The sequence below is a fragment of the Scyliorhinus torazame genome, chromosome 8 (genome assembly GCF_047496885.1).
Source record: "Scyliorhinus torazame isolate Kashiwa2021f chromosome 8, sScyTor2.1, whole genome shotgun sequence".
Taxonomy (NCBI): Eukaryota; Metazoa; Chordata; class Chondrichthyes; order Carcharhiniformes; family Scyliorhinidae; genus Scyliorhinus; species Scyliorhinus torazame.
The window spans coordinates 26,483,315-26,508,705 of NC_092714.1; the positions used below are offsets into that span (position 1 = coordinate 26,483,315).

Consider the following 25,391-nt stretch of genomic DNA (forward strand, 5'->3'; position numbering starts at 1 on the left):
TTGTTTACCAAACCTCTCCACTTCTCTCTCCATCTTTTACACGTATTATGCTATGTATTATGCTATGTATTATACTTAAACCCTATCTCTTTGATGAAGCTTTAGGTCAGCTGCCCCAACATTGCCCGGTGTAGCAATCAAAGAATAATAATAAGAATGTAGTTGATAACGCTCCTGCAGGGTGTTCTGGGAAGTTTTACTGTTTAAAAGCGCTATATAAATAGAAATTCTTGTTGTTCTCCTCAACACTATTCTGATCACGTTGCCTCAATGTGTGAAATAGCCCACAGCTATTAAAACTGAAATGTCCCATTTTACAAAAGGCCGAGCATATATGCTGAAAGATCCTCCCACTGGTGTGATTGTTGATACCGGACTGAGTAATGTTAATCATTATACATTCCATACCTGGCCTCAGAAATGATACCACAGGAATCAATTGTTACTATGCTATCCTGTAAATAATCCAGAGCAATTATTGACCTTGTCACCCCTTAATGGAGGATGGACAGATATATTCATTTAACACCAATGTCCTTTTGTGTTTGCCAAGCAATAATGCATGGGTTTTACTGAAAAAAAAGGATGGCTCCATGCATTGATGACTATAGCTCTTGTGTACTAAATACAGAATTTGATCAGTCACATCACCATAAATCTTAATTATAAATGTGGAAAGGGAATGGGGAAATACTTTAGAATGTAACCTTCCAAACACTGGAACATTGTAATTGTATAGCACGGGGGAGGCCATTTGGCCCATCGTGGCTGTGTCGGCGCTTTGAAAATGTATTTTAACCTATTCAGTCACCAAAGGCTCTCATTGTTAATATGAGAGACATAGGCGGCTGGATTATCCATTTCTGAGGGTACGTACCGGCGCAAACGGAGTATCCGCGGGAGGTTCACAACAGGAAAATCGGCACGAACACCTCACTGATTCCGGTACCGGTGAGGGGCTAGGACTGGCACCATGTGAAACTCCCACCGATCGCGCCGAAAACTGCCGGAGAATGGCCGGGTCCCGGGCAGCGCCTGCGCAGGGCTGACGACCTGCACAGTCGCGCCGCAAAACATAGCGCCAGCCATGCTCGAACCCTAACCCGCCAACCGCAACCGCTCAGCCCACCCCCTGGCCATCCTCCACCAGACCCCCCAGCCCTAGCAGACGCCCCGCCGGCCAGCGGCATGGATCCCGGATGAATGTGGCTGCGCTGGATACTGTCCATAGCCGGCAGGCTGGGTCCCCGGCCTCTGGGACCACACATGGCCCAAGCCGTTGGGAACTCGGCTCATCTGGGGCGGAGCGATGCAGGTGGGCCAGCTGATGCTGCACCAATGGTGTGGAAACGGCGCGCGTCACGCGTCATGATGATGCCGGTTTGGAGGGGCAGAGCATGGCGGACTGGAGTCAAACCGGCGCCGGCCCCGATTCCGGCATCGGAATCCATTCTCTGCCCGATCACGATCTCGGTATTGGGCTACGGAGAATCCAGCCCAAGATGTCCCAAAGTGCCTTCCAGCCAATGGAATGCATCATTCTCTCTCCACGTCCTTATTTCTGTTTACAAACTCCGTATTAATATTCGGACCGTGCACCATTGTGCAGATTTTTAAAATCAATTGATGGGATTGCATCACTGGCTCGGCCAGCATTTATTACCCATTCCTAATTGCTCTTGAATAGCTTGCTGTGGGTCTGGAGTCACATGTAGGCCAGATCACATTAAGGTGGCAGGTTTCCTTCATTTCAATTATGTTCTTAGAAAAAGGAAATTAGAATTTCCTTTGTTAGGTTACCAATTGATTTATTGAATTATCATTTTACCCTCTGTCCCGGTGGGAATCAAGGGCTGGGTATCGGGATTACTAATCGGATGATAAAACCACTATCCCACCACCTCCCAACAGTGAGGAAAGGACATAGTCTGATCAAGATTGAACAATGCATGTTGTGTCATGGCTGAGGGACGGGTCCACTGCTCAACCTAATGATTATCTCCGTCTCCAGTCGCATGTCTGGACCTGTAAAGACTTAATTACCCGCAAAGCCTGGCATTCAAAGTATTATCTTGCATCATTGACTTTGTCCATATATGTGTTTGTGTAACCTACCTCTTCATTCACCTGATGAAGGAGCTGCACTCCTAAAGCTAGTGATTCCAAATAAACCTGTTGGACTTTAACCTGCTGTTGTAAGATTTCTTACTGTGCCCACCTAATGTACTTAGAAGAAGAGGAGCAACAACGTCTCACTTCTGTAGGTTTGGTGAGGAGAGATGTTGACCAGCATCCAGGTCATTCCATTTCCCTTTGAGGGCCGGGCGCTGGTCTTCATAGCGGATGGAGGATGAGAGAGAGAGAGGGAGAGAGAGAGAGAGATTGAGCGCCAAAGGCAAGGAGGCCGGGTTTGCAGTAGCCAGGAGCAGTCGTCAAATCTTTCCAATTGGAGTATAAAAGGGGTGGGAGTCTGTGCTCCGGGCAATTCCACTGGCTGTGCACCGGGACAGAAGGGGTTAAAAGTAGACGCTCTATTGTTTCGGTTTCTGGTTTTAACCATAAGCTTAACCCCCCCCACCCCCCCACACACACACAGATACAATATTTATCCAAGAGTTTAATACGGTTTAATGTTCACACAGGCGTTGTCCATCTATATCACTGATCATAAATGCCATTTGAACAGGAGTGGATATTTTTGCATTCATAACAAACAACTCTATTAAAACCACCTTTGGAGGTCAATTCCACACATTGGAAACTAAATGCAAAAAAAAGTCTCCTGCATTCACTCAAACTTAGCTCCCTGGAGAGAATTAATAGATACACCCGAGCATTTTAACTCACTGCCGGTAAAAAAAACAGCTATGTGGCTAATGTTCCTATCGACATTTTGTTTTCTGGACAGTTTTTATTCAGTCCCCACTCCAGCCGATCCGATTTCCTGCAGGCAACACAAAACAAAACAAAAATCGACTCTGCCCCTTTAAGGAGGAAGCGGCAGTTTGACCATGAGAGATCAAAAAACGCTGAGCAGATGATATTCGGTGTTGGGTGAAGATTCCCCTGCTGTGCTTTTTGTGGTGTTCAATTTGACTGAGAGAGAGAGAGAGAGAGAAGGGTGAGGAGGAACCTGATCTGCAGCAAGGAAAGGGTTAACTTGCTGCTTTCAGCAGGAGTGGGTTAATGGGTTGTGATCTAATGGTATCGGGCGTTGGTTTGGCGCTGGGATCAATGTGATTGAAGCTGTGGGAAGATGTGGATGTGTTGGGTGGTGTTGAATGTGGAGGTTGATTGCAGAGCTGAGTGTAGTGCTGTAGTCTTGTACCTGTCGACCTGCCTCCGACCTGCTGCTGCTGTTGTTGTCAGTGTCTCTGTGTCTCAGCACACCTGGCTGTCTCTCAGGGCTGCACAGCTGACTAACACACACCCTCTGAATCTCTGATCCGTTTTCTTTTGCACTCAAGAGGAAGGGAAGGAAGAGAGAAGACAGCCAGGAAACACTTTATCTCACAGCCCCAGCATAAAGGGCTACCAAAGCAAGCCGGTTTGATCTCCAGTGCCTGCTGTAGCCAAGAGCTCTCTCCCTCTCTCTCACTGTGTGGATGTTAACCTTCATATACAGTAACAATTTTCAAATATAACAGAAGACGGGCAAGTGCACAGGGATCATTGCAAGGAGGACAAAGCCTAGGGCATGTGGATCGTGGTAACCCTCTTACTCCACAGCATCCTGAATGGTGAGTTAGTTAATTAAATAGTCTATTTCCACATTAAGGCTGTGGGGTGGCAGTGAATGTTTCTTTACATTTCCCTCTACTCTGTGATCAGCAGGAGACAGAAAATTGCACTGTAATCATTTAAAGTAGCTTACCCAGCAGAGTCAGAGCCTGGTGCTATAATACAACCAATTCAAGCAAATGCAGGCATTGCATCTTGCCTTTCTATACGCTGCAATTAATCTAAATTTTATACCTCTGCAACTGTCACCAGTGATTGATTGTATGTATATGTATGCAGGTGATAGAAATGTGATCTCACACAGGAGGAAGAGGTAGAAAGAATGAAAGTATGTGAAAATAGTAGAATACGTGAACTGTATCCCTCTGTAGACACACATGCACACGTATGCGTATATATGTATATCTTATATACGTGTGCGTATATTGTATGGATAGATGTGAATATATATGTGTGTGTATATATATGTGTGCGTACATAGTATGGATATGTATGTATAATGGATATATATGTATAATATACATGTGTGTAAATAGTTAATATATATGTATGTATATGTACAAAGCTACAGAGAGAGGCTAAAATGTAGTGTAAGATCGAGATTGTGTCTCAAAAGGCATAACCGAAATGAGCTTGATGGAGACTGAGACATAAGAGGCATGGATTTGTACTTGGGGTAGGTTGGCAGGGATAGATAAGAAGCCTCTCTGACCGGCAGGTTAACCCTGGGCAGGATAGATGGAGATGCACGGTGGAGGTGGGGGTGGCGTGTGGCCTGGCCTGGCCGGGGGGGGGGGGGGGGCGGGGGGTAGAGTGAGTTATTTTTCCAAAAAAGAAAACTGGGCATGTCTGTAAATGCAAAAGGTAGAATGAATGGACAGGTAATTAAGCCAGCCGCCTACTTTTGCTGATTTCCTCCATCAATCCAATTCAGCGGTGAAGAGATGAATGAACGGGTGACAGTGGATGGCACGGGGAGATGATAGATAAACGACCCTCAGTTTTGTGCTGAAGTTCTTTTGACCCCTGGAGCTGCGAGCGAGATTTAAGTGTGAGACAGCATTGCTATTTATAGAATCTCATTTTTAAATGCATTGCATTTGAGCAAAGTCACCTCAATACTAAATGCCAATTCTCCCGAGCTTTGCGATATCAAGCACACACTCACACACCAGTAACCCAGGATTGTCCCTCTCTCTGCATCTCAATACTCTGTGAGCACTTAGCTCCTAAAATCTAAAACTTACAGGAAAGGGGGCGCGAACCTATATTTCATTCTGCAATGTTCCCAAAACTGCACCCAACAAAGCAGAAAGCAAATAATGTTAGGCTCCATGTCCCTTTAAAACAAAAAATGACCCATGCGCTTGCAATCTCAAGACACTGGACCATTTTACTAACAAATTATTTCTAGAGACCGTCTATTATATCTTCACAAAGTCCACGAGATTTTGAGAGCTGCTCAGTTTTTTTAATAGAAGTTGATGCATCTATCTGTTCTTGCTTTTTGCTCCTTTCATTTCTGATTCACTCGATAAATATTTTTTGTTTGTTTGCAAAAGCAAAATTTGTTCTGTTTAAAAGCTGTCAGCTCTGATTGAAGCAGCTCCGGCTCTTTCTCGCGCTCACTCTCTCCAAGGCTCCCAACAGTTCCCCTCAAGTGATTATGCTAATTGGTGTTTGATCAAATGATTAAATTATAATTCGATTAATCCTGCTAGCTAAACGCTTCAAACGCATTTCCACGCAGCCCAGCTGCTTTTGTTTTCCCGCTTCTCCCCCCACCCCACATTGGGATGAATTTTAAACCTTAATGCAATGCATTTCTCAAACCGCAAGAAGCCCACAAGGAGAGTAACATTGGGCGGGGAGGAAAGGAGTCTTTCTGTCACAAAATTTCACAGTGTTGCAGTCTCGTGGTTAAAGGGCACCGCAAGACCCGAGTGGAAGATGTTGAATTGATGGTCAGGCAACGATTTGATTCCACATCAATTCTGAGCTCAGATTTTCTTGATCGTCCACTACGCCGTAAATACTGACTACCCAGATGAATTCAGGGGTGGAGAATTCTTAATTTTGGGCTGCTCAGGATTGTGAGAAATGGACACATTCGGCCTCAATTCTCACCTTGAAAGAATTGTGCTCAGTATTTATTTCAGACAGTGCCAGGAGTGAGGAGGAACAAGCCAGCCGATAAATGAAGGTGGACGCTAAGAACCGACCAATATCCTCTCGCTTATTATTTCTGAGTTATTGAGGTGCTGATCCCAGCGCCCTGTTACAAACAACATTAACATTGACTACCTGGCTTGTCCCCTGCATTAACTTGTGTGTGTTGCAAGGGATGGGAGGTGGAGTGGCTGGGTGCAAATAGACAGAAACTGAGAATGTTAGAATAAAACGCCATCCAAATTGATTGCTTCATTTAAATGTTGGCTTGTCCTGAGTGCGTCAGCGTTAGAGAATAAAATCGCCATTGATCCTATGAATATATTATGCTAATATTGCCTCTGGCCTTTGACAGCAGATCTTTCTGGTTTGCTCAGAGAAAGGCTTGCCCTATATTATTAAGTAGTCTGGTGCTGGTGATAAGAGGGAAAACCATTGCTGTGAAGTCAAATTTTATTGAGTAGTTATCCAGTTAAGTTTAACTAACGGTGAACCTGAGGCATTTTTGTCTCCATGTCCAGTAGGAGGACTCTTATGTGTCCTCCTCTCCCAGGCAACTGTCACATTATGATTCTAGCCTATGCTATGTGACAGGGGACTGTTGCTCGAGGGTAAATGAGCTGGAATATTTCAGAATACAGCGCTCGACTCCTAGTGAGTTGTTTTGACAAGGATCTATGCAAGAACTGCTTGCAAAGTGAACAAACCGCTAAAAATCTTGATAATTCATTGCTTTTCCCTCAGCATGTGTGCAAAATGATTTCCAACCCATGCTGCCTCCAACCACCCCCCCCCCCCCTCCACCCCCTGAAAAACATTGTTGGTGGCAGTAAGTTAAATTTGCTCAAATGCCTGTCTAATTTCCTTTTGAAATCATTCATCGTCTCGCTGTAACAAAAAAAAGGTATATTGTAGTGAAATGTCCCAAGGCCCTGCAAATGGAACGCGGTCAAACCAACTCGACACTGAGTCGCATAAAGTGACATTAGGACAGGTGACCAAATGTTTGGTCAAGGGAGATAGGTTTGAAGCAGCATCTTAAAGAAGAAAGGCGAGGCAGAGAGGCCATTCAAGTGTTCAAATTGTGGATCTCTAATCCTAACATGACATTTTCATAAAGCAGGCTTGCGATTTATTCCTCTGCCCTTCAAGCTGGGGATGGGGATGCTTTCCCCAATCTTCCAGAGGATGCTGAGGACATGGGAGTCACGCCCTTTGCCCTCACTATGCTGCAAAGGAGCGATAAATTTGACCATTTGTGAAGGGTTACACAAAAGACGGTGGAATTTCAAGTGCAAGTTACATTCGGCGCAGCTCGAGTTTCTACGCTCTTCTGGCACCGTTTCAAATCATTGCACCGAAAGCTGGCACAGCTCACAAATCTAGACCCGCCCTCGGATTGAATTAATCATCATGGCGGGTTTCCACTAATTGCGCCAGTTTGTGCGAGGAGACTAATAGCCGTGCTTTAAAAGATTTTGAATATATTTTTAAAAATCTAATTAACTGACTGCTGTACACCAATATGACTCGGAAATTGTTCTCCATATAGATTTTTTCAAGCAAATTTCAGTGATTTAAATTTGGGTTATTAACGCTGATGGACCAGCCGCTCTGATTAAAACAAAAGCAGAAAATGCTGGAAAAACCCAGAGGGTCTGGCAGTGTAGGTGGAGAGAGATAGAGTCAATAATTCAAGTCCAATATCACTCTTCACCAGTTCTGTATAAGAGTCACATTGGACTTGAAACATTGGGCGCAATCTAACCGAATTGCAACAGAGACCCATGTCGAGTCGGTTTAACTGGGTCTTTCCTGGCACTCGCAGAGCTGAGAAAGACCATGCTATCAAACGGGACTCTATTACAATCCGGGGCCTCAGCGGGAAATGTCCCGTTGAGGCCGCACTTAGTCCCGTGTGGTTCTGGAGAGCGGAGCTCCTCAGTGCAGCGGGTGTTCTCGAGCAGCCCCCCCCCCCCCCGCCTCCCCAAAGACCCAACTCCCCTATAAGGGGATCTTTGCACCCCACCTTATATGGGCAGGGCACACCAGGCATGATCCCTGGTGCATGAAAACGCCAGTCTGTTACCTTGGCAGTGCCCCTGTCAGCTTAGCAGTTCCAGCCATGTACCTTGGTAGTGCAAGGCTGGCATCCAGGGTGGTAGTGCCATACAGGCAATAACAAGGTGCCCAGGTGGTACCAGGGTGCCACCCTATCCAGAGGCCAAGCAGCCGAAGGCCTCCGATCCACTGGGAGCTGCCGATCCCATTGGGAGACACCTCCAAGGTCCGTTTCACCTAGTCCCCATTTGTGGGGACCAGTACTGAACAGCGCCCACCTAAAGTCTCCGAGGCAAAGGGGTGAGATCCCAATGCCTCAGGTAGATCAGGCTAGCTGCATTTTAGAGGGAGACTAGCCCCATTTAGGTGGTAATTCACACCCATTAACCCTGTTTCTCTCTCCTCAGATGCTGCCAGACATTCTGGGTTTTTACAACATTTTCTGTTTTTATTTCAGACCTCCAGTATCTGCAGTGTTTTGCATTTATCTGATTAAAATGCTTGCTTTTTAGTGAAAATGCCACCTTCAGCCGCAGTAATTGCACTGACCAGGTTCCCAGTGTTATATTTACCCTGCATTATATTTTTATTTTATTGTAATATTCTTCTAAAACACTGCACAGTTGCATTGGTTCATGGCAGATTTTATGTTTGCCAACATCCAATCAGTTTGAGCGGGCGTTTGAGGTAAAAGGAACATGGGCGCATTTTGTACTCAGATTGTCAATGTGCCCAAAACAGAAACTCGGTGATGTTCAGGTGTATTCCCCCAGGGCAGCACGGTGGTGCAGTGGGTTAGCCCTGCTGCCTCACGGCGCCGAGGTCCCAGGTTCGATCCCGGCTCTGGGTCACTGTCTGTGTGGAGTTTGCACATTATCCCCGTGTTTGCGTGGGTTTCGCCCCCATTGGCCATGCTAAATTGCCCCTTAATTGGAAAAATGAATTGGGTACTCTAAAGTTTAAAAAAAAGGTGTATTTCCCCCAGGCCCTCCGCTGCACTGTAAATTCCTTCCTGGCCAACCTATGGCACTTTCCTTGCCTAACAAGGTTATTTTTGTTTATGATACAGTCAGTATCAAGCACTTCTCCATCATAGACTCCCTACAGAATCCCTACAGTGCAGAAGGAGGCCATTCAGTCCAATAAGTCTGCACCAACCCTCTGACAGAGCACTGCCCAAGCCCACTTCCCCGCCCTATCCCAATAACCCCCAACCTAACCTTAACTAAGGGACAATTTAACGTGGCCAATCCACCTAACCAGCACACCTTTGGACTGTGCGAGGAAACTTGAGCACCGGGAGGAAACCCACGCAGACACGGGGTGAATGTGCAAACTCCACACAGCCAGTGACCCGAGGTTAGAATGAAACCTGGGTCCCTGGCGCTGAGAGGCATTAGTGCTAACCACTGTGCCACCGTGCCTCCCCAAGCTGGAGTGTCTGTCCCAAGTACTTGTCAGCACCACAAAGGCAGAATTTTCCCTAATTCCCTACCAGGCTTTCTCATTACGAATCTCGGAGAGAATTATGAACCTCCCCACTCAAGCTGATGGAAGCTAGAGTCATTCTCTGGAAACTTTAGTCTCATTCATCGAGGCTGAATTTGAACCAAGAGAAAGTTGTCCCCGCCCTTCCTGCCCCCCTCCCCACACCCCCCACTTCAAATATGTTTCATTAGTTTAAACTATGGTTGAAATCCAGCTTTGCAGCTTTTTTAAATATTTCGAATCCTGTGTTTCATCCGACTCAAAAATTCCGCTGAAAATAACTCGGAGGAAGCCACTCTTGATTTAAATTTATTTAATCACCTAGTTGCGTTAATGTCAAATTTCTTACATTCACCCTTTTGAGTTGTCAGCCAAGTGTGCACGTGACCGTTCAGGGCAGCAGTAGCCTGGTACCAAATAGCACAGGGTGCCAGGCTACGAGCAGTATCTGTTGTCCTTTTGAATTGCCCTTCCTGAGAGATTCCCGGGGCTAACTGCGGGCCAATGTTTTTCATTTCAGTCATCGGTTCAAAAATCCATTATCATCTTGTTTGATGCTGACGTTGGTCCCTCCTGTATAATTGGGCTGCACTGTTGTTGTGCGGTGGGGGGGGGGGGGGGGTTATGGTGCTAGTGGAGGGAAGGGGGTGGGAGGGGAATTTGTACTGCAGTAGGTTCTACAATATATTGCATGCCGTACTGGGAACACTTTGGATACAGCTTTTGAAAGGATACTGTCTGTCGTGTTTAATGTTGGAACAATTTCTCCTGTCCCTGGAAGTATTGAGTCCTACGTGGGCCTCGCTCCAAAGATAGGAAAGGCTTGCATTCATATGGTGCATGTCATGACCATCAGATGCCTCAAAGCACATTACACGTAATAAAGGATTTTTCAACGTAGGGGATGTGGCAACCAATTTTCACACAGTGCGATTCCACACATGGCAATTTGATAATAACCAGATAATCTGATTTGGCGATGCTGGTTAAAGGATGTCCACTGGTCAGGAGATCAATGCAAAGTATCCCTTTCTTTGAAATAATGCCATGGGATCTTTTACCCCGACCTGAGTGGGCAAGTGGAGCCCTCGTCATATGTCTCACCTGGAAGGGCACCGCCTCCGACAGTAACCCAGAACTGTGCAACATTACCCAGTGAGCCATGGCTCAAAAGGTGATGGCTGCCCTCCGGTACCATGCCCAAGTAACCAGTCATGGTGTATGGGCAATCTTTTTCGAGGTTTTGTCCCTCTCTTTATTTTAGCCTGGGAGGAGGAGCACACTGAGGACAATTGTAGTGCCTTGCTCTGCAGAGCAACAATGTCCGCCCTCAACTATTGCATAGAAAACTTAGAAGAAATGGGAAGAAATTCCCAAAACAAGATCGGGTTTGTTCTCTTTGGCTGCATGCCATGCAAGGAAGACAGTAACTGAGAAGGCAAGGAACTTAAATGTCTGTGACATGTTTAATACTGACTAAGCTTTATAAAAGATGTCATGTAGCTGCACTCTTGAGGATGCACGTACGTGTCAGAAATCAACTGTTATTTGGGAATCTCTGATGGATTCTGACATTGATTGTGATCAAGGGAGGGGAAATGCAGAGGGGCAAGTGGGTGGGGGAGGAGGGGGGGGTGGGGAGAGGAAAACAGCAGTCAGTGAGGTCAGTCATCAAGGGCCTGAAGCTGACAGTTGGGAATCAGTACTGGTTAGATCGTGAGCCAGACATCAGTGGAGGCTGCATTAAAGGACGTAAAGGAAGCTGCTATAATGACTTGCATGAGCGATTCTAGTCATTTTTCAGAAAGGCAATATACACCTAAAGATACGTTAACCAATCCTGTACAGTTAATGGCGAAGCTAAGCTCAACGAGTTGACGACTTGACACAGCATTGTTGTACCTCAGAGACTCAAAGCCTTTCTTTCTTTGAGCTACAGGAGCACGGGATTGGTGGATCGTCTCCTTGGTGATGACCTTCACTTCATTCAGTTCGGGGGAAAAAGGAACGCTTCCAGTATTTAGCGAATACTCTGTGGCATTGCTCACGACCTTGCAGGAGTGGGATGGCGCTGGGGTGTTGCAATGGGGGAGGGCTGGGTATGAACATTGAAAAGATTTTGGAAAGAATTTTGTCAGCGAGACAATGGTACAACTCTCATGATGGCTATCTGAGATACTTCCCTCGCAACGAGCTAATCTGGGTAGTTTTAATGAGCACAGGAGGGGAACAGGCACTCTGTGACTGTTTTTACAAAGGTGAAATACAGCAGTTGCTGGAAATCGGAAATGAATATAGAAAATGGTGGGACAGACTCCAGCAAATACTCTTGTTCTGGTGAAAAGTCATTGACTGAAAAGTTAACTCTGTGTTTCTCCCCACGGATGCTGCCTGGCCTGCTGAGCACTCCCAGCATTCTCTGAAATATTCAGCAAGTCAGGCAGCATCTGTGGAGAGAAAGACAAGCGTTAACTTTACAGTCAATGATTTTTCATCAGAACAGGGGTATTTGCTGGAGTATTTCCAGCATGTTTCTCCTTGGTTCCTTCATTAGGCTTATATCAGCTTCTCGGTATCATCTCTGTGATTTTTGGGGAGATGTTATACAAACGAGAGTCTGTCAGATCCGTCTTGGGGTATAAGCTAACAAACACATTCAATAACAATGTAAAAAGAGAAGAAAACGAGAAAAGGCAAACAACCCGTTTACAATAATGGGCAGAGCCCTAACTATTCTCCGAAGGGGGACCTCTTTTCCTCTGCCGCCCCGCAAGATTCATTCTTGCGGGGCGGCCTCGGGGTGGACGGCAACCGCGCATGCACGGGTGACGTCATTTACGCGGCACCGCTTTTACCGCCAAGGCCTGGCGCGCGTAAATGATGCGTCGCCGCTCCTAGCCCCCCGGGGGGCGAGAGAATAGGGGTCTGGGAGCGGGCTCCGTCGCCGGAGTGAAACACTCCGGTTTTCACTCCAGCATCGGGACTTAGTCTCCCGATGGGAGAATTGCTCCCCATATGTAGAGTTTTTGACTTCTTATTTACGAAAGGACGTAATCGCATCAGAAACAGTTCAAAGAAGGTTCATCATTCCTGGATGAGGGAGTAACCTTACGAGGGAAGCTTAGGCAGGTTGGACCGGCATCCATTGGAGTTTAGAAGAATAAGAGGTGATCTTATTAAAACATCTTGAGTCCTGAGAGGTCTTGACTGGGTGGATGTTGAGAGGATGTTTCCCCGTGTGGGAGAGACTGGAACTAAGGGAGACAGTTTAAAAGTAAGGGGTCTCCTATTTAAGTTGGAGATGGAGATAATTAATTTCTCTTAAAGGGTCATGAGTCTGTGGAACTCTGACCCCAGAGAGCGGTGGGGGCAGGGTCAATAAATATTTTTAAGGCAGGGGTAGATGGTTTATTGATTGACAAAGGAGTCAAAGGGATCTTCTTGAATGGCAGAGCTGGCACAAGGGGCTGAATGGCCTACTGCTCCCAATTCGTACGGTCGTATGTATGTTCCTATGATAAGTGTTGGGCCAAGACACCGGGGAGAATTCCTCCACTCTTCTTCAAAACACAGCCCTGTGGAATCTTTTATGCCCACCTGAGAAGACAGTTGGGAGCCTCTGCTCAATATCTCTTTCAAAAGATGTCTGTTCAGTGTTGCACTCCCTCAGCACTGCACTGAGTGTCAGTCTGGCTTTTACGCTCGAGTGGGACTGGATCCTGGAACCCTTTGACTCAGAGGGGAGAGGGCTGCACACTGACCCACAGCTGATGCAAATTTACCCAATCTGTGGGTACTCACTGGCCTCAACGTGGGCGGAAGTCAAAATCGAGGAGGGGAACTCCATGAAGGCCTGTAAGCCCACGGGTGCAGAGCTCTCGCTCAGATATCTGACAATCTATTTTGCAGCCAGGACGTCAGGAATGAGGCTGAGGTTGATACTGCAGCCACCATTCAATTGTGACCAGACCCTTAAATAAGCTGACGGTGTGTCAGGCACTTAACGTCTCCAACTTGACTTGTCAGACGATTTTTATTCCCACTTGACGTTCCATGAAATTTCTCAGTAACCATTTGAATTTGTTTTTAATTCGATATGCTTGTGGGTGAGGAGGCTTGGCCGCCATTTACTCTTTAAATAGTTTAGTTGGGATTCTTTTTTGCTGACAATTTGCAATTGATAGTTTAAGTAAAGTTGTCCTGCTGATAGGTCATACAGTAGATAGCAAGAGGAGATGAATGAAATCTGAAGGCTCTCTCATTTGTGCGAAAGGCCTAATTAACAAACTCCAGCCTGCAGCCCACTATGAATAATTCAACCTTTCTCCAATCGCGAAATAATCTTTAGATTCCATGGGTTGTTTGGAATATTTCCCTTTTAATTGTCACGGGACTAAAAGATTTTGTTTTCCCTCTCTTTTAAAACCTTGCCAGCAATTGAGAGACTAGAAATGCTCAATAGTCTAAATTCTGACAATGGGATGTTAACCCTTCCCCTTCAATTTGCATAAAATTGAAGGGAAGATGCTATAAATTAGTGCTTTCCAGAAACTTCTCCGATTTTTCAAACCATTACAATGCAGGCCGACCTTTCTTTGACACACAATATCACATGGCTGCCTTAATGCCTTTCTGTGCTTAAGCGAAGATGCTAGCTTGGCTAAAAGGTCAGCAGATGTCTTGCATGATGATCATGGGGAAGGTTTGGAAAGGATTTGGCTTAATGGAAAGCCTCTCTCTGAGAGATCTCGGAGCGTGAGAGTGACGTAAACCTGCGAGCAGGGCTTGATTTGTTCTTTTGACGTCAATGGGGCGGCACAGTGATACAGTGGCTAGCATTGCTGCCTCACAGCGCCAGGCGTCCGGGTTTGAGTCCGACCCCGGGTGACTGTCTGTGTGGAGCTTGCACTTTCTTCCCGTATCTGCGTGGGTCTTCACCGGGTGCTCTGGTTTCCTCCCAGAGGCCAAAGGTGTGCAAGTTAGGTGGATTGGCCGTGCTAAAATTGACCCTCAGTGTCCAAAAGGTTAGTTGGGGTTACTGTGTTACAGGGTTTAGAGTGTGGGTGTGGACCTAGGTTGGGTGCCCTTTCGGAGGGTCGGTGCAGACTCGATGGGCCGAATGGTCTCCTTCTGCACTGTAGGGATTCCATGATTCTATGAAGTGGCCGTTCTTTGGTTTTGCATCCAAATGCCATTTTAAGCTGTCAAGTGTTAAAAAGTTTTTCAAATAGCAGTTAAATATCAATAAACTGCAGCTGTGAGTTATCGTTTGCATTCGAAGGGTGACGAGAATGTAAACGCTTTCAAATAAACATCTCTTTATTTTGCTGCCACAACAATTGCCTTCTTTATTCTCGTCTGCTTCCGAGAAGATCAGATACACTCTCTGTTCACTGGACATTTTTGAAAGGAAGTGTCTACATGAGGCAAAAAAAAAAGACTTGGCAAGTCTCTTATCGTTTGTTTTTACAAAAACATGACACTCTGGAGTCAATTGCTTCTAAACACATCATCGGATCATTGTGATGAAAATGGCTTGGCTCTTCCTATTGCTTAAACATAGAAACGGCTTGCCAAACACTTTCTGCGAAAACAATTTTCCTTTAAAACAAAACCAAGGTTCCTTGTCCCTCCCCTTGGCAATCGTCAAGGTTGAAATTTATCCCTGTTGCGAGGGTGGCAGTTTGAAAATAAAATGGGAGACCCTTTTCTTTGTGTGCAGCGGCCGACATTTTGGAGAAATTATAGACGAGAGGGATTTCACCAAGCTAGTTCATACAAAGGACAATGTCAGGGAGGGAGCTGGTGAGCTCTATCTGAGGTGCCATCGTGTGGATGAGATGTGAAAATGGGACCCCGCCTGCCCGCCTCGGCGAAAGGCCCCATTTCACAATTTTCTCAGTGGCAATCTTGCCGATACTTGTCCCTCAATGGCATCACTTAAAAATAAATCTGGCCATTTCTCAAGTTGCAGTTTGCTGGTCATTGCTTTGTGCAAGTTGACTGCCACATTCCTACACTGGCATATAGTAAATGTTACTGGGCCACAATAATTGGCAATAATTGGCACAATAAGGGGCTGGTTTAGCACAGGGCTAAATTGCTGGCTTTGAAAGCAGACCAAGGCAGGCCAGCAGCACGGTCCAATTCCCGTACCAGCCTCCCCGAACAGGCGTCGGAATGTGGCGACTCGGGGCTTTTCACAGTAACTTCATTTGAAGCCTACTTGTGACAATAAGCGATTTTCATTTCATAATTGGTCAGTTCACAGTGGACTGCACTCTCCTTGCCACCATGTATGATCCATCAAAATGTTATTCTAATGATTTTTAACACTGCAATATTTTTGAGTTCTTTATCATCAAAAGCACTGGTTAAAAGTAACTGTATGAGCTACATTCCATTTTTTTTGCATTCTAAATTTCTTACCAATTTTCTTCATGGATTCCAGTTTGCAATTCTGGCTATTTATTGGGCCTACCGATTTACAGTGCCTTGGCAAGTCTAAATCTCTTGGCATTGACAATTCACAAATCTGTTCCAAGTCCAGGCCAGGCGGGATCTCCCAGGTTTTACAGAATTCCTGGGATCAGATTCTGACAAAAAAGTTACGCTTAATCTTTACAAGTCACCTTAGTCAAAGGCTTTCACTGTTGAAAGTGAGTCCTCCGGCCTCCCTGCTGCCAAATCTCTCATTGTTTTAGGCCTCCCAAAAGCAAAAGAAACCCTGTTCGGACCAGTGTTCCTATTTCCCAGATAAACGCAAATTACTGAGGATGCTGGCATCTGAAACAACAACAGAAAACACTGGATAATCTCAGCAGGCCCAACAGCATCTGTGGAGAGAGAAGGGAATTAACGTTTTGCTTTGACAAAGAGTCATCCAGACTCGAAACGTTAGCTCCCTTCTCTCCCCACAGGTGCAGTCGGGCCTGCTGAGATTGTCCAGCATTTTCTGTTTTTGATTCTTATTTCCCCAGTTATGACTGATGTTCTATTTTAAGGTGTATTAGACCAGTTCAAACCAGTATTCTTATTTCCTCGCTTTTGCTGTTGCTCCCTTCTGGGCTGTGAAATGGGCGCAACAGCGTTGAGTTTCTTTATGTCCAATATATCTACAAATCGTAGTCTGTGCCGTCATCAAAACCCATTGATGTTGTCATGTGAAATACAGAGGGATAAAATGCAGCAGAATTCAAGAAATAACGATGGCCCTTAGAATGCTGAGGAGCCTGGCTTCAATTGTTACTTCAGTAGGTTGACGTGAGTACAAGGATTGAGCTTTAATGCTTCCCTTAGCCTACAAAAAGAGGAATTGTACAGCTAATATCCTTAGGACGTACACATGTAACTGTCCGTGCATGTTTATAATGTTAATGGTGGTGATTTTGCAAAACACACATTTTCTCGAGGTTGTTATGGGCTGACTAGTGTATTGTTTGCCACAGGCCGGTGTAGAACAGTGTACTTAGGAGAATATGCAGACTCCACGAGATGCTCCCAAGGAGCTGTTCTTTAATTACAATGCATTTTGACACAAGTTGTCATCGCAGCAGTCTGTTTAGGAGTTGCCTGCCTGACGGGTGACAGGGATGAGAATGGCCTCCCGCTTGCGAGGTGACAAGGCGTGCAAATGTTCCTCCTTGCCTCCTGAATATTTAAACCATGAAAGCGGCTTAATGGGGCACCTTGTTATTGGGAATAGCCCCTCCCCCACAGAGATCACCACTGCTCCGGATAGCAGTTGGGTACCAATTTGTTACCTGTATTGTACACTTCAATAGGAACAACTAGATGAAGATTTTTTTTTTAAGAAGGCTTATGTCAATCAGCTGCCCCAACAGATGCTTGAAGTGCAGCAAAATAAAGCCAGTGCAGAGCTAAAAGTGCAACATGCCTACCTCTCGAGGTAGCCTCTGATGATCTGCGAATCAGGTAACTTCACCAGCATTAGGCTGCACTATTCTCATTGGAAGCCAACATAGAAACCACCTCCTATCAATACAGGGTTAGTAGTTCAAATTCCGCTCCAGATACTTGGGCAGATAACACAGACTACAGTCCAGGACAGTATTGAGGGGGGACTGCACTGTCTGAGGTGGGGATAAGACACTAAAACAACATCCCATTTCCCCTCTCGGGCAGAAGTCGAAGATTCTGTGGTATGTTTTTCAAGGAGGGCAGGAGAAGATCTCCCCAGTGTCCTTGCCAATATTTATCCCTTAACCAACACCAAAATAACAAAGATAAAAGCAAATGACTGCGGATGCGGGAATCTGAAAGAGAAATAGAAAATGGACAACCTCAGCAGGTCTGACGGCATCGGTGGAGAGAGAAGAGAGCTAACATTTCGAGCTTGGATGACTCTGCTAAAATAACGAGATAATCTGTTCATTTATCCCATTGCTGTTTGTGGAAGCTCGTAGGGCACACATTGGGGAGGCAGCGGCGTGGTGGTATTGCCACTTGATTAGTAATCCAGAGACTCCGCGTAATGCTCTGGGAACCCGGATTCGAACCCCACCACAGCAGAAAGTGAAATTTAAAGTCAATCAAAATCTGGAATTAAAAGTTAAATGGTGTGCTTGAAACCGTCGGTGATTGTTGCCAAGACCCATCTTGTCCACCAATGCCCTTAAGTCTGCCGTTCTTAACTTGTCTGGCCTATTTGTGACTCCAGGTCCACAGCAATGTTGTTGACTCTTAAATACCCTCTGAAATGGCTGAGAAAGCCTCTCAGTTCAAGAGCAAATCGGGGTGGGCAATAAACGCGGGCACCAGCCAGAGATGCCCACATACCATGAATTAATTTTTTTAAAAAATGGATTGCTCCATTTTCTACAACAGTTACATCATCCTGTCTATGGGGGTGGGGTTTGGCGGCAGGGGGTAGCGGGGTGGGGGTTTGGGGAGGGGGTTGAACCCTATCCACTGTTCCTTGTAAAATGCAGCTCATTGTATCTGGGACACTGTGGCATCGGTGCCAAGCAGAAATACCAGTTTGTTTTGGTGGACTGTGTTCTTTGAAGTAGGTAGAATCTTGGGTCAAGAAGCACATGACTGTGCTGATTTATTCCCTCTTCTCCTCTGCTGAAGATACTAGTTCCCTGCTGGGCTTCAATCCCACAGGTGAGTTATACACTCTCTCACCTCACCCACGTGGTCGCTGTTCATGCGTTACCATTGTGGGAAGCACAATCAAATCCAATCATGTCTTCCTATGGCATGCACACTAAATAATAACCTGGGATTGAACAGGAGAGACTGTTTAAACCTGCGAAGGCACCGAGGAAGCCTCCATGCGAGGTGTAATGAGTAACTATTCTCAGCTTCGTGTAAGGGTGCGCCACCTTCAATGATATAAGCAGCTTCATTTCGACTGGAGACGAATAGATGACCTGTTTGTGAGAACTCGCTATGAGGAGCTATTCTAAACAAAATTTGAATTGGGACTCCTGCTGTGAGTTCTGGCTGGCAAGAGCCCACGTGACAAGTGCGACCTCCTCGATTTTTCTGCAACACAATTTAAAGAGCGATTATTAGCACCTTTCTAAATGACACAGCATAATGACATGCTGGCATATCCTCAGCCAGTCCTGACAGGTGCGCCTCTTCCTTCTGATGCAATCCCTCCGGATTGAAGATGACTTACTCTCCACTCCGGTTCAATTCCGAGATGGCTGATGAGTCCAGTGCGGGATCTGAAGGCTCTGTCACACGTGGAGTTGGTGGTACCTCAAGGGTTGGCTAGGTGAGTAGCTTGGAGGTTTGTGCGCTCCCTCCAAACCCACGGCCTCACCTCTACAAAGTCCTGACAAGGTCTCTCGGTGTGTTTGGCGTCTTCTTCATTTTGGTCAGTCGCAAGCCAAGGTCTCCCATGAATCAGTGGGAATCTCCTTTGGGATGCTTTCAGGATATACCTAGAACTGTCCCCCTTGGGATTTTCTGCTGGGACCAAGTTCTGGGTAGGGAAGTTTCTTCTGTAGCTTGGTGTCAGACATATGAGTGACATGTCCGGCCCAACAGAAGTTGTTTCGAGTGATTAGCGCCTCAGTGCTGAGTGTGTTGGCTTGGCCAAGGATGCTGTGGTTGTACCACCTTCCCTGCCAGGGGATTTGGAGGACTTGCAAAGATGCTGTTGATGGTGCCTCTCCAGTGTTCAGACGTATCTGCTCAGGTTGTCCAATTCTACGAAGCACATAGGAATGCAGAGATCACTGCTGCTTTGTAAACCGTGACCTTGGTCTCGAGTTTGAGATCCTGGTTCTCAAATACTCTTTTCCTGAGTCGCTGAAGGCACTGCCCAAGATAGCAGCAAGGTACTGGTGAGTTTGAACTAAACAGGTTTCTCCCAAATATTGGTCCTTCTCTTGGCTTGGTTAATGGAAAGTCAATAACAGTCGTTCAACAAAGAGATGGAATAGTCAAATTGCAGGTAGGTTACTTCTAGCTGACACCTCACACCACCACCACCAACAGCTAATTACAGTGAGCAACAATAAACCATTTCCCCAGCTCCTCAGCATATTAGGGGACCACATTGGTGAAATGTTCTACCTGGGAGTGATTGATGCTGATGGTAGATAGCACCAGTCTTCGTTTTCCCTATCACCAAAATCTTATTCCCTTTATGTACACTGTAAATGACCAGACTGATCTGGAATCTCTCCAGTTACAGCTGTCAACACTTTATCTGTGTGCAGATTCTCTCACCATTAGCGTCAAGGCCAATTTTTTTTTGGTATCAGTAATCATTAACTAAAAGGGTGCAGTAACTGAGGTCAATTACATCAGTAATGTCAAAGTGAATCCTTACACTCGAGACACTTTGAATATTGCCACCTATTTCATTGTTCAGGTTTTCTGCCTGTATCCCTATGTTTCAGGAAAACCTCTGGAATTCTACTGTTTTGGACAAGATTAACCTGACTGCATAGGTTCTCCTTTCTTCGGCCAATTGGGGTTTTCCTTCCAGCACTGCACAGTCACTTCATGAATTCCCCATGTATTAAGCTCTGGTGCCTTCCTGACCAACATCTGTCCGTTGGTGACTTTGGGCCATATCTAGTCTTTTTAAAAATAAATTTAGAGTACCCAATTCATTTTTTCCAATTAAGGGGCAAGTTAGCGTGGCCAATCCACCTAACATGCACATCTTTGGGTTGTGTGGGGGTGGGGGCGAACCTATCGCAAACACGGGGAGAATGTGCAAACTCCACACTGACAGGGACCCAGAGCCGGGATCGAACCTGGGATCTCGGCGCCGTGAGGCAGCAGGGCTAACCCACTGCGCCACCATGCTGCCTGGGTTGTATCTAATCTAACAGCGCTCATCTCTTCATCAGCCCTGACCTCACCACCACATCTGTGCCTGCTTGCCACAAGTTTTGATGAGTCAGAATTTCTCCCAATTGAACATTGGGTAGATTGAAGCCATACTTCTCTGCACCTACCATGAACTCTGCTGTCTTGTCATTGATTCCTCTGCCTGGCCACTTGCCCATGCTGAATCAGACCATGTGAAACTTTAGTATCTTTTGCAACATAGACGTGTCCAACGCATCCACAATGTTGGATCACAGAATTGTTACAGCGCAGAAGGAGGCCATTTGGCCCATCGTGGCTGCACCAGCTCATGATTTAGTGCCATATTCCTGCCTCTTCCCTGTACCCCTGTGCGTTGTTTCAGTTCAATCATTGAATGTGCCTTTGAAAGCGTGGTCTTGCTCTGCTTCATCTCCACTTCATTCCCAATGTATAAAACTCCTGATTCACACTTTTGTCACCATGTGAAGTGTCTTCCCCGAAGTCCATTTTGACAGTCTTGCCCCCTCCATCGCCTAAAGCATTGAAACCTCGGCTGCCTTATTCTATCCCTCGCTAAATTCAAGTGGCAATGTCTGTGACCACGGAAATAAAAACAGAGCGACGGTAATAAACATTTAACAGACTTCAACAGACATAGTTAATTAACTCCTTTTAAAAAAAAAAGAGAAGTGGACAAATATCAATTTAAAACTGCGATTAAAGGTTGTAAAGATTGTGTGCAGATAGTATGATTAAATGATCCATGGAACACCATTGCTCTTGTACAGCACTCGACTTAATTAGTAGCACCGTTTTCTCTGCATCAGTATATTGTAGGCCCAAGACTTGTGGTCAAGGCTGACACTCCAGTGAATTGATGAGAGAGTGCTGCATTGTAGCTTCAGATGAAAGTTCAATTGAGACTCCATCTGATTTGTTCAGGTTCACATAAAAAAAAAATCCCATGATCCTATTTGAAGAAGAGCAGGAAAGGAATTTGCAAGTTTTGTAGCAACATTACTGGACTATATCCTGGGGTCACCATTGATGGAACTGGACCAGATCTATAAATACTGTGATAACAAGAGCGGGTCAGAGGCTGGGGATACTGCAGCGAGCAACTCGCTTCCTGACTCCCCAAAGCCCAGTCACCATCTAAAATTAACAAATCAGGAGTGTGATGGAATACTCTCCACTCTCTCCACCGGGCAGCACGGTAGCACAGTGGTTAGCATTGTTGCTTCACAGCGCCAGGTCCCAGGTCTGATTCCCACTTAGGTCACTGTCTGTGCGGAGTCTGCATGTTCTCCCCGTGTCTCCGTGGGTTTCCTCCGGGTGCTCTGGTTTCCTCCCACAAGTCACGAAAGACGTGCTGTTAGGTGAATTGGACATACTGAATTCTCCCTCTGTGTATCCGAACAGGCGCCGGAATGTGGCGACTAGGGGATTTTCACAGTAACCTCATTGCAGTGTTAATGTAAGCCTACTTGTGACAATAATAAAGATTATTTATTTATTTTTATTTTACTGGATGAGTGCAACTCCAATAACACTCGAGAAGCTTGACTACATCGAGAACAAAGCAGCTACTTTGATCAGCATCCTATCCACAACTTCACTTCAACATTCACTCCTTGCACCACCAACAGATAGTGGTGTGCAGTACCTACAAGATGCACTGCAGCAACTTGCCAAGACTCCTTCAATGGCATCTTCCAAACCTGCAACTTCTACCAAATAAAAGAACAAGGGCAGCAGATATATGGGAACACCACTATCTGGAGGTTCTCCACCAAGCCACTCATTATCCTGACTTGGAAATATATCGCCGTTCCTTCAATGTTTCTGGGTCAAAAGTCCTGGAACTCCCTCCCTAACAACACTGTGGGTGTAACTACGCCATGGTGGCACAGTGATTAGCACCGCTGCCTGGCAGCGCCAGGTACCTGGGTTTGATTCCCACCTTGGGTCACTGTCTTCGGAGTCTGCATGTTCTCCCATGTCTCCGTGGGTTTCCTCCGGGTGCTCCGGTTTCCTTCCACAAGTCCCGAAAGATGTGCATGTTAGGTGAATTGGCCATATTAAATTGCCTCTTAGTGTCCAAGGTTGTGAAGGTTAGGTTAAGGGGTTATTTGGGTGGGGTGCGCTTTCAGAGGGTTGGTGCAGACTCGATGGTGCGAATAACCTCCTTCTACTCTGTAGGGATTCTATGATTCCACGTACTGTGGTGATTCAAAAAGGCAGCTCACCTCTATCTGCCCGTGGGAAATTATAGATGAGCAATTAATTCTGGCCTTGAGTTCAAATCCCACTCAGGCAGGTTGAGGCTTTGAATTCAGTTTAAAAGTGAAACCCAAAATATATATCGGATATTGGTATGAGTGACAGTGAAGCTGTTGGGATTGTCGTAAAATGTAACTGACTTACTAATGCCCTATTAAAGATGGAAACCTGCCCTCCTTACTCGATCTATGTAACTCCAGTCTCACATCATTGGGATTGGCTCATAGGTAGACAAATGAAGGGCATAGTCAATAATGCTGGCCTTGCCAATGATGCTCACATCTGGGGAATAATTAATTAACAAAAGGTAATCATCCCAGTGTCCTGGCCAACATTCACCCCTCAATCAGTACTTCCAAGACATCAGATTAACTGGCCAGTCATGTCCATTGCTGTGGAGGGGATATTCGCTGGCATCTGAAAGCTGGGTAAGATTTCCTAAGAATATGATAAGGCCTGATATTAATGAAGGAACTTATTTTGGTACTCTCTCAAGATTGCTCCTGGTGTTGGAAGTGAATGATGTGGATCTAAAAGTTCGATTAATAACCTGAAATTTCATCCATTTACCTTTTGGGCGTTGGAAAGAAATTTTGCACAGCATCATGTTGGAGACTTTACTTGATTGACCCCCCCCCCCCCCCCCCCCAACACCCCCCCCCCCCCCCCGCCAAGAAGATATGGATAGATTTGGGCGGCACGGTAGCACAAGTGAATGGCTTCACAGCGCCAGGGTCCCAGGTTCGATTCCCCGCTGGGTCACTGTCTGTGCGGAGTCTGCACGTTCTCCCTGTGTCTGCGTGGGGTTCCTCTGGGTGCTCCGGTTTCCTCCCACAGTTCAAAGACGTGCAGGTTAGGTAGACCAGCCATGCTAAATTGCCCTTAGTGTCCAAAAAGGTTAGGAGGGGATATTGGGGTTACGGGGATAGGGTGGAAGTGAGGGCTTAATGTGGGTCGGTGCAGACTCGATGGGCCGAATGGCCTCCTTCAGCACTGTATGTTCTAGATTGAGCATAGCATTTAGACTGCCTCCCACAACCCCTGGATGTCTCAAAGCATTTGATCACATTTCCAATATAGGAACTGCAACAACCAATTTGCAATCAGTAAGGTCCCCTAAACAGCATTGTGATAATGACTAGATAATCTGTTTTTGATTATACTGGCTCATGGATAAATATTGGCCATGACAACGGCTCTGCTCTACTTCAAAACAGTGCATGGGGCCTTTCATGTCCATCTGTGAGGGGAGGTGGACATCAGCTTGACATCTAATCTGAAGGACAGGACGTTTGACAGTGCAACATTGCCTCAATACTGCACTAAAATGTTGTCAGCTGATTATTACCATCTCAATTCTCCTAATACCCTCCATGTTACAATCCCATTCCCCAATAATAATCGTCGTACATAATGTGCTCAATTTTCTGGGCTGGGGCTTGAAAGCTGCCCACTGAGCATTGGCCGACACTTTCAGGGTGAGGAGGGAGCTTCAATGTGTCTAGGTCGTGGGAAATGCTGAGGAAATCAAAAGCACAAAGGGACTCGGGAATCCTTGTTCAAGATTCTCTGAAGGTTAACGTGCAGGTTCAGTCGGCAGTCAGGAAGGCAAATGCAATGTTAGCATTCATGTCGAGAGGGCTAGAATACAAGACCAGGGATGTTCTTCTGAGGCTGTAAAAGGCTCTGGTCAGACCCCTTTTGAAGTATTATGAGCAGTTTTGGGCCCCATATCTAAGGAAGGGGTCCCGAGGAGGTTCACAAGAATGATCCCTGGAATGAAGAACTTGTCGTATGAGGAACAGTTGAGTTTAGAAGGATGGAGTTTAGAAGGATGAGGGAGGATTTTATTGAAACTTACAGGATGCTGCGAGGCCTGGATAGGGTAGACGTATGTGGAGAGGGTGTTTCCACTTGCAGGAAAAACTGGAAGCAGAGAACACAATCTCAGACTAAAGGACGATCCTTTAAAACAGAGATGAGGAGGAATTTCTTCAGCCAGAGGGTGGTGAATCTGTGGAACTCTTTGCCACAGAAGGCTGTGAAGGCCAAATCACTGAGTGTCTATAAGACAGAGATAGTTAGGTTCTTGATTAATAAGGGGATCAGGGGTTATGGGGAGAAGGCAGGAGAATGGGGATGAGAAAATATCAGCCATGATTCAATGGCGGAGCAGACTCGATGGGCCGAGTGGCCTAATTCTGCTCCTATAACTTATGGTCTTATGGTGGCATAGGTTTCACCTCACTCTCGTATGTTTCATGTGCGAATCTGCTCGTTGCTGCACAACACCATGGCCTCCAATAGAGGGATTGTCACATTTAGATTTCCAGCCGAAAATT

The 25,391-nt window shown here is 45.9% G+C and overlaps 1 protein-coding gene across 2 annotated transcripts in view; it reads left to right on the forward strand.

Moving 5' to 3' along the window:
• Nucleotides 1-3,140: 3,140 nt before the first annotated feature.
• The window catches only part of LOC140427700 (cell adhesion molecule DSCAM), an 854,163-nt gene continuing 831,912 nt past the window's right edge, over nucleotides 3,141-25,391 (forward strand). For both annotated transcript variants that reach the window (XM_072513215.1, XM_072513216.1), the window contains exon 1: nucleotides 3,141-3,740. In XM_072513215.1, coding sequence (XP_072369316.1) covers nucleotides 3,698-3,740 — 43 coding nt within the window. In that variant the 5' untranslated portion in view covers nucleotides 3,141-3,697. The remainder of the gene's footprint in view (nucleotides 3,741-25,391) is intronic.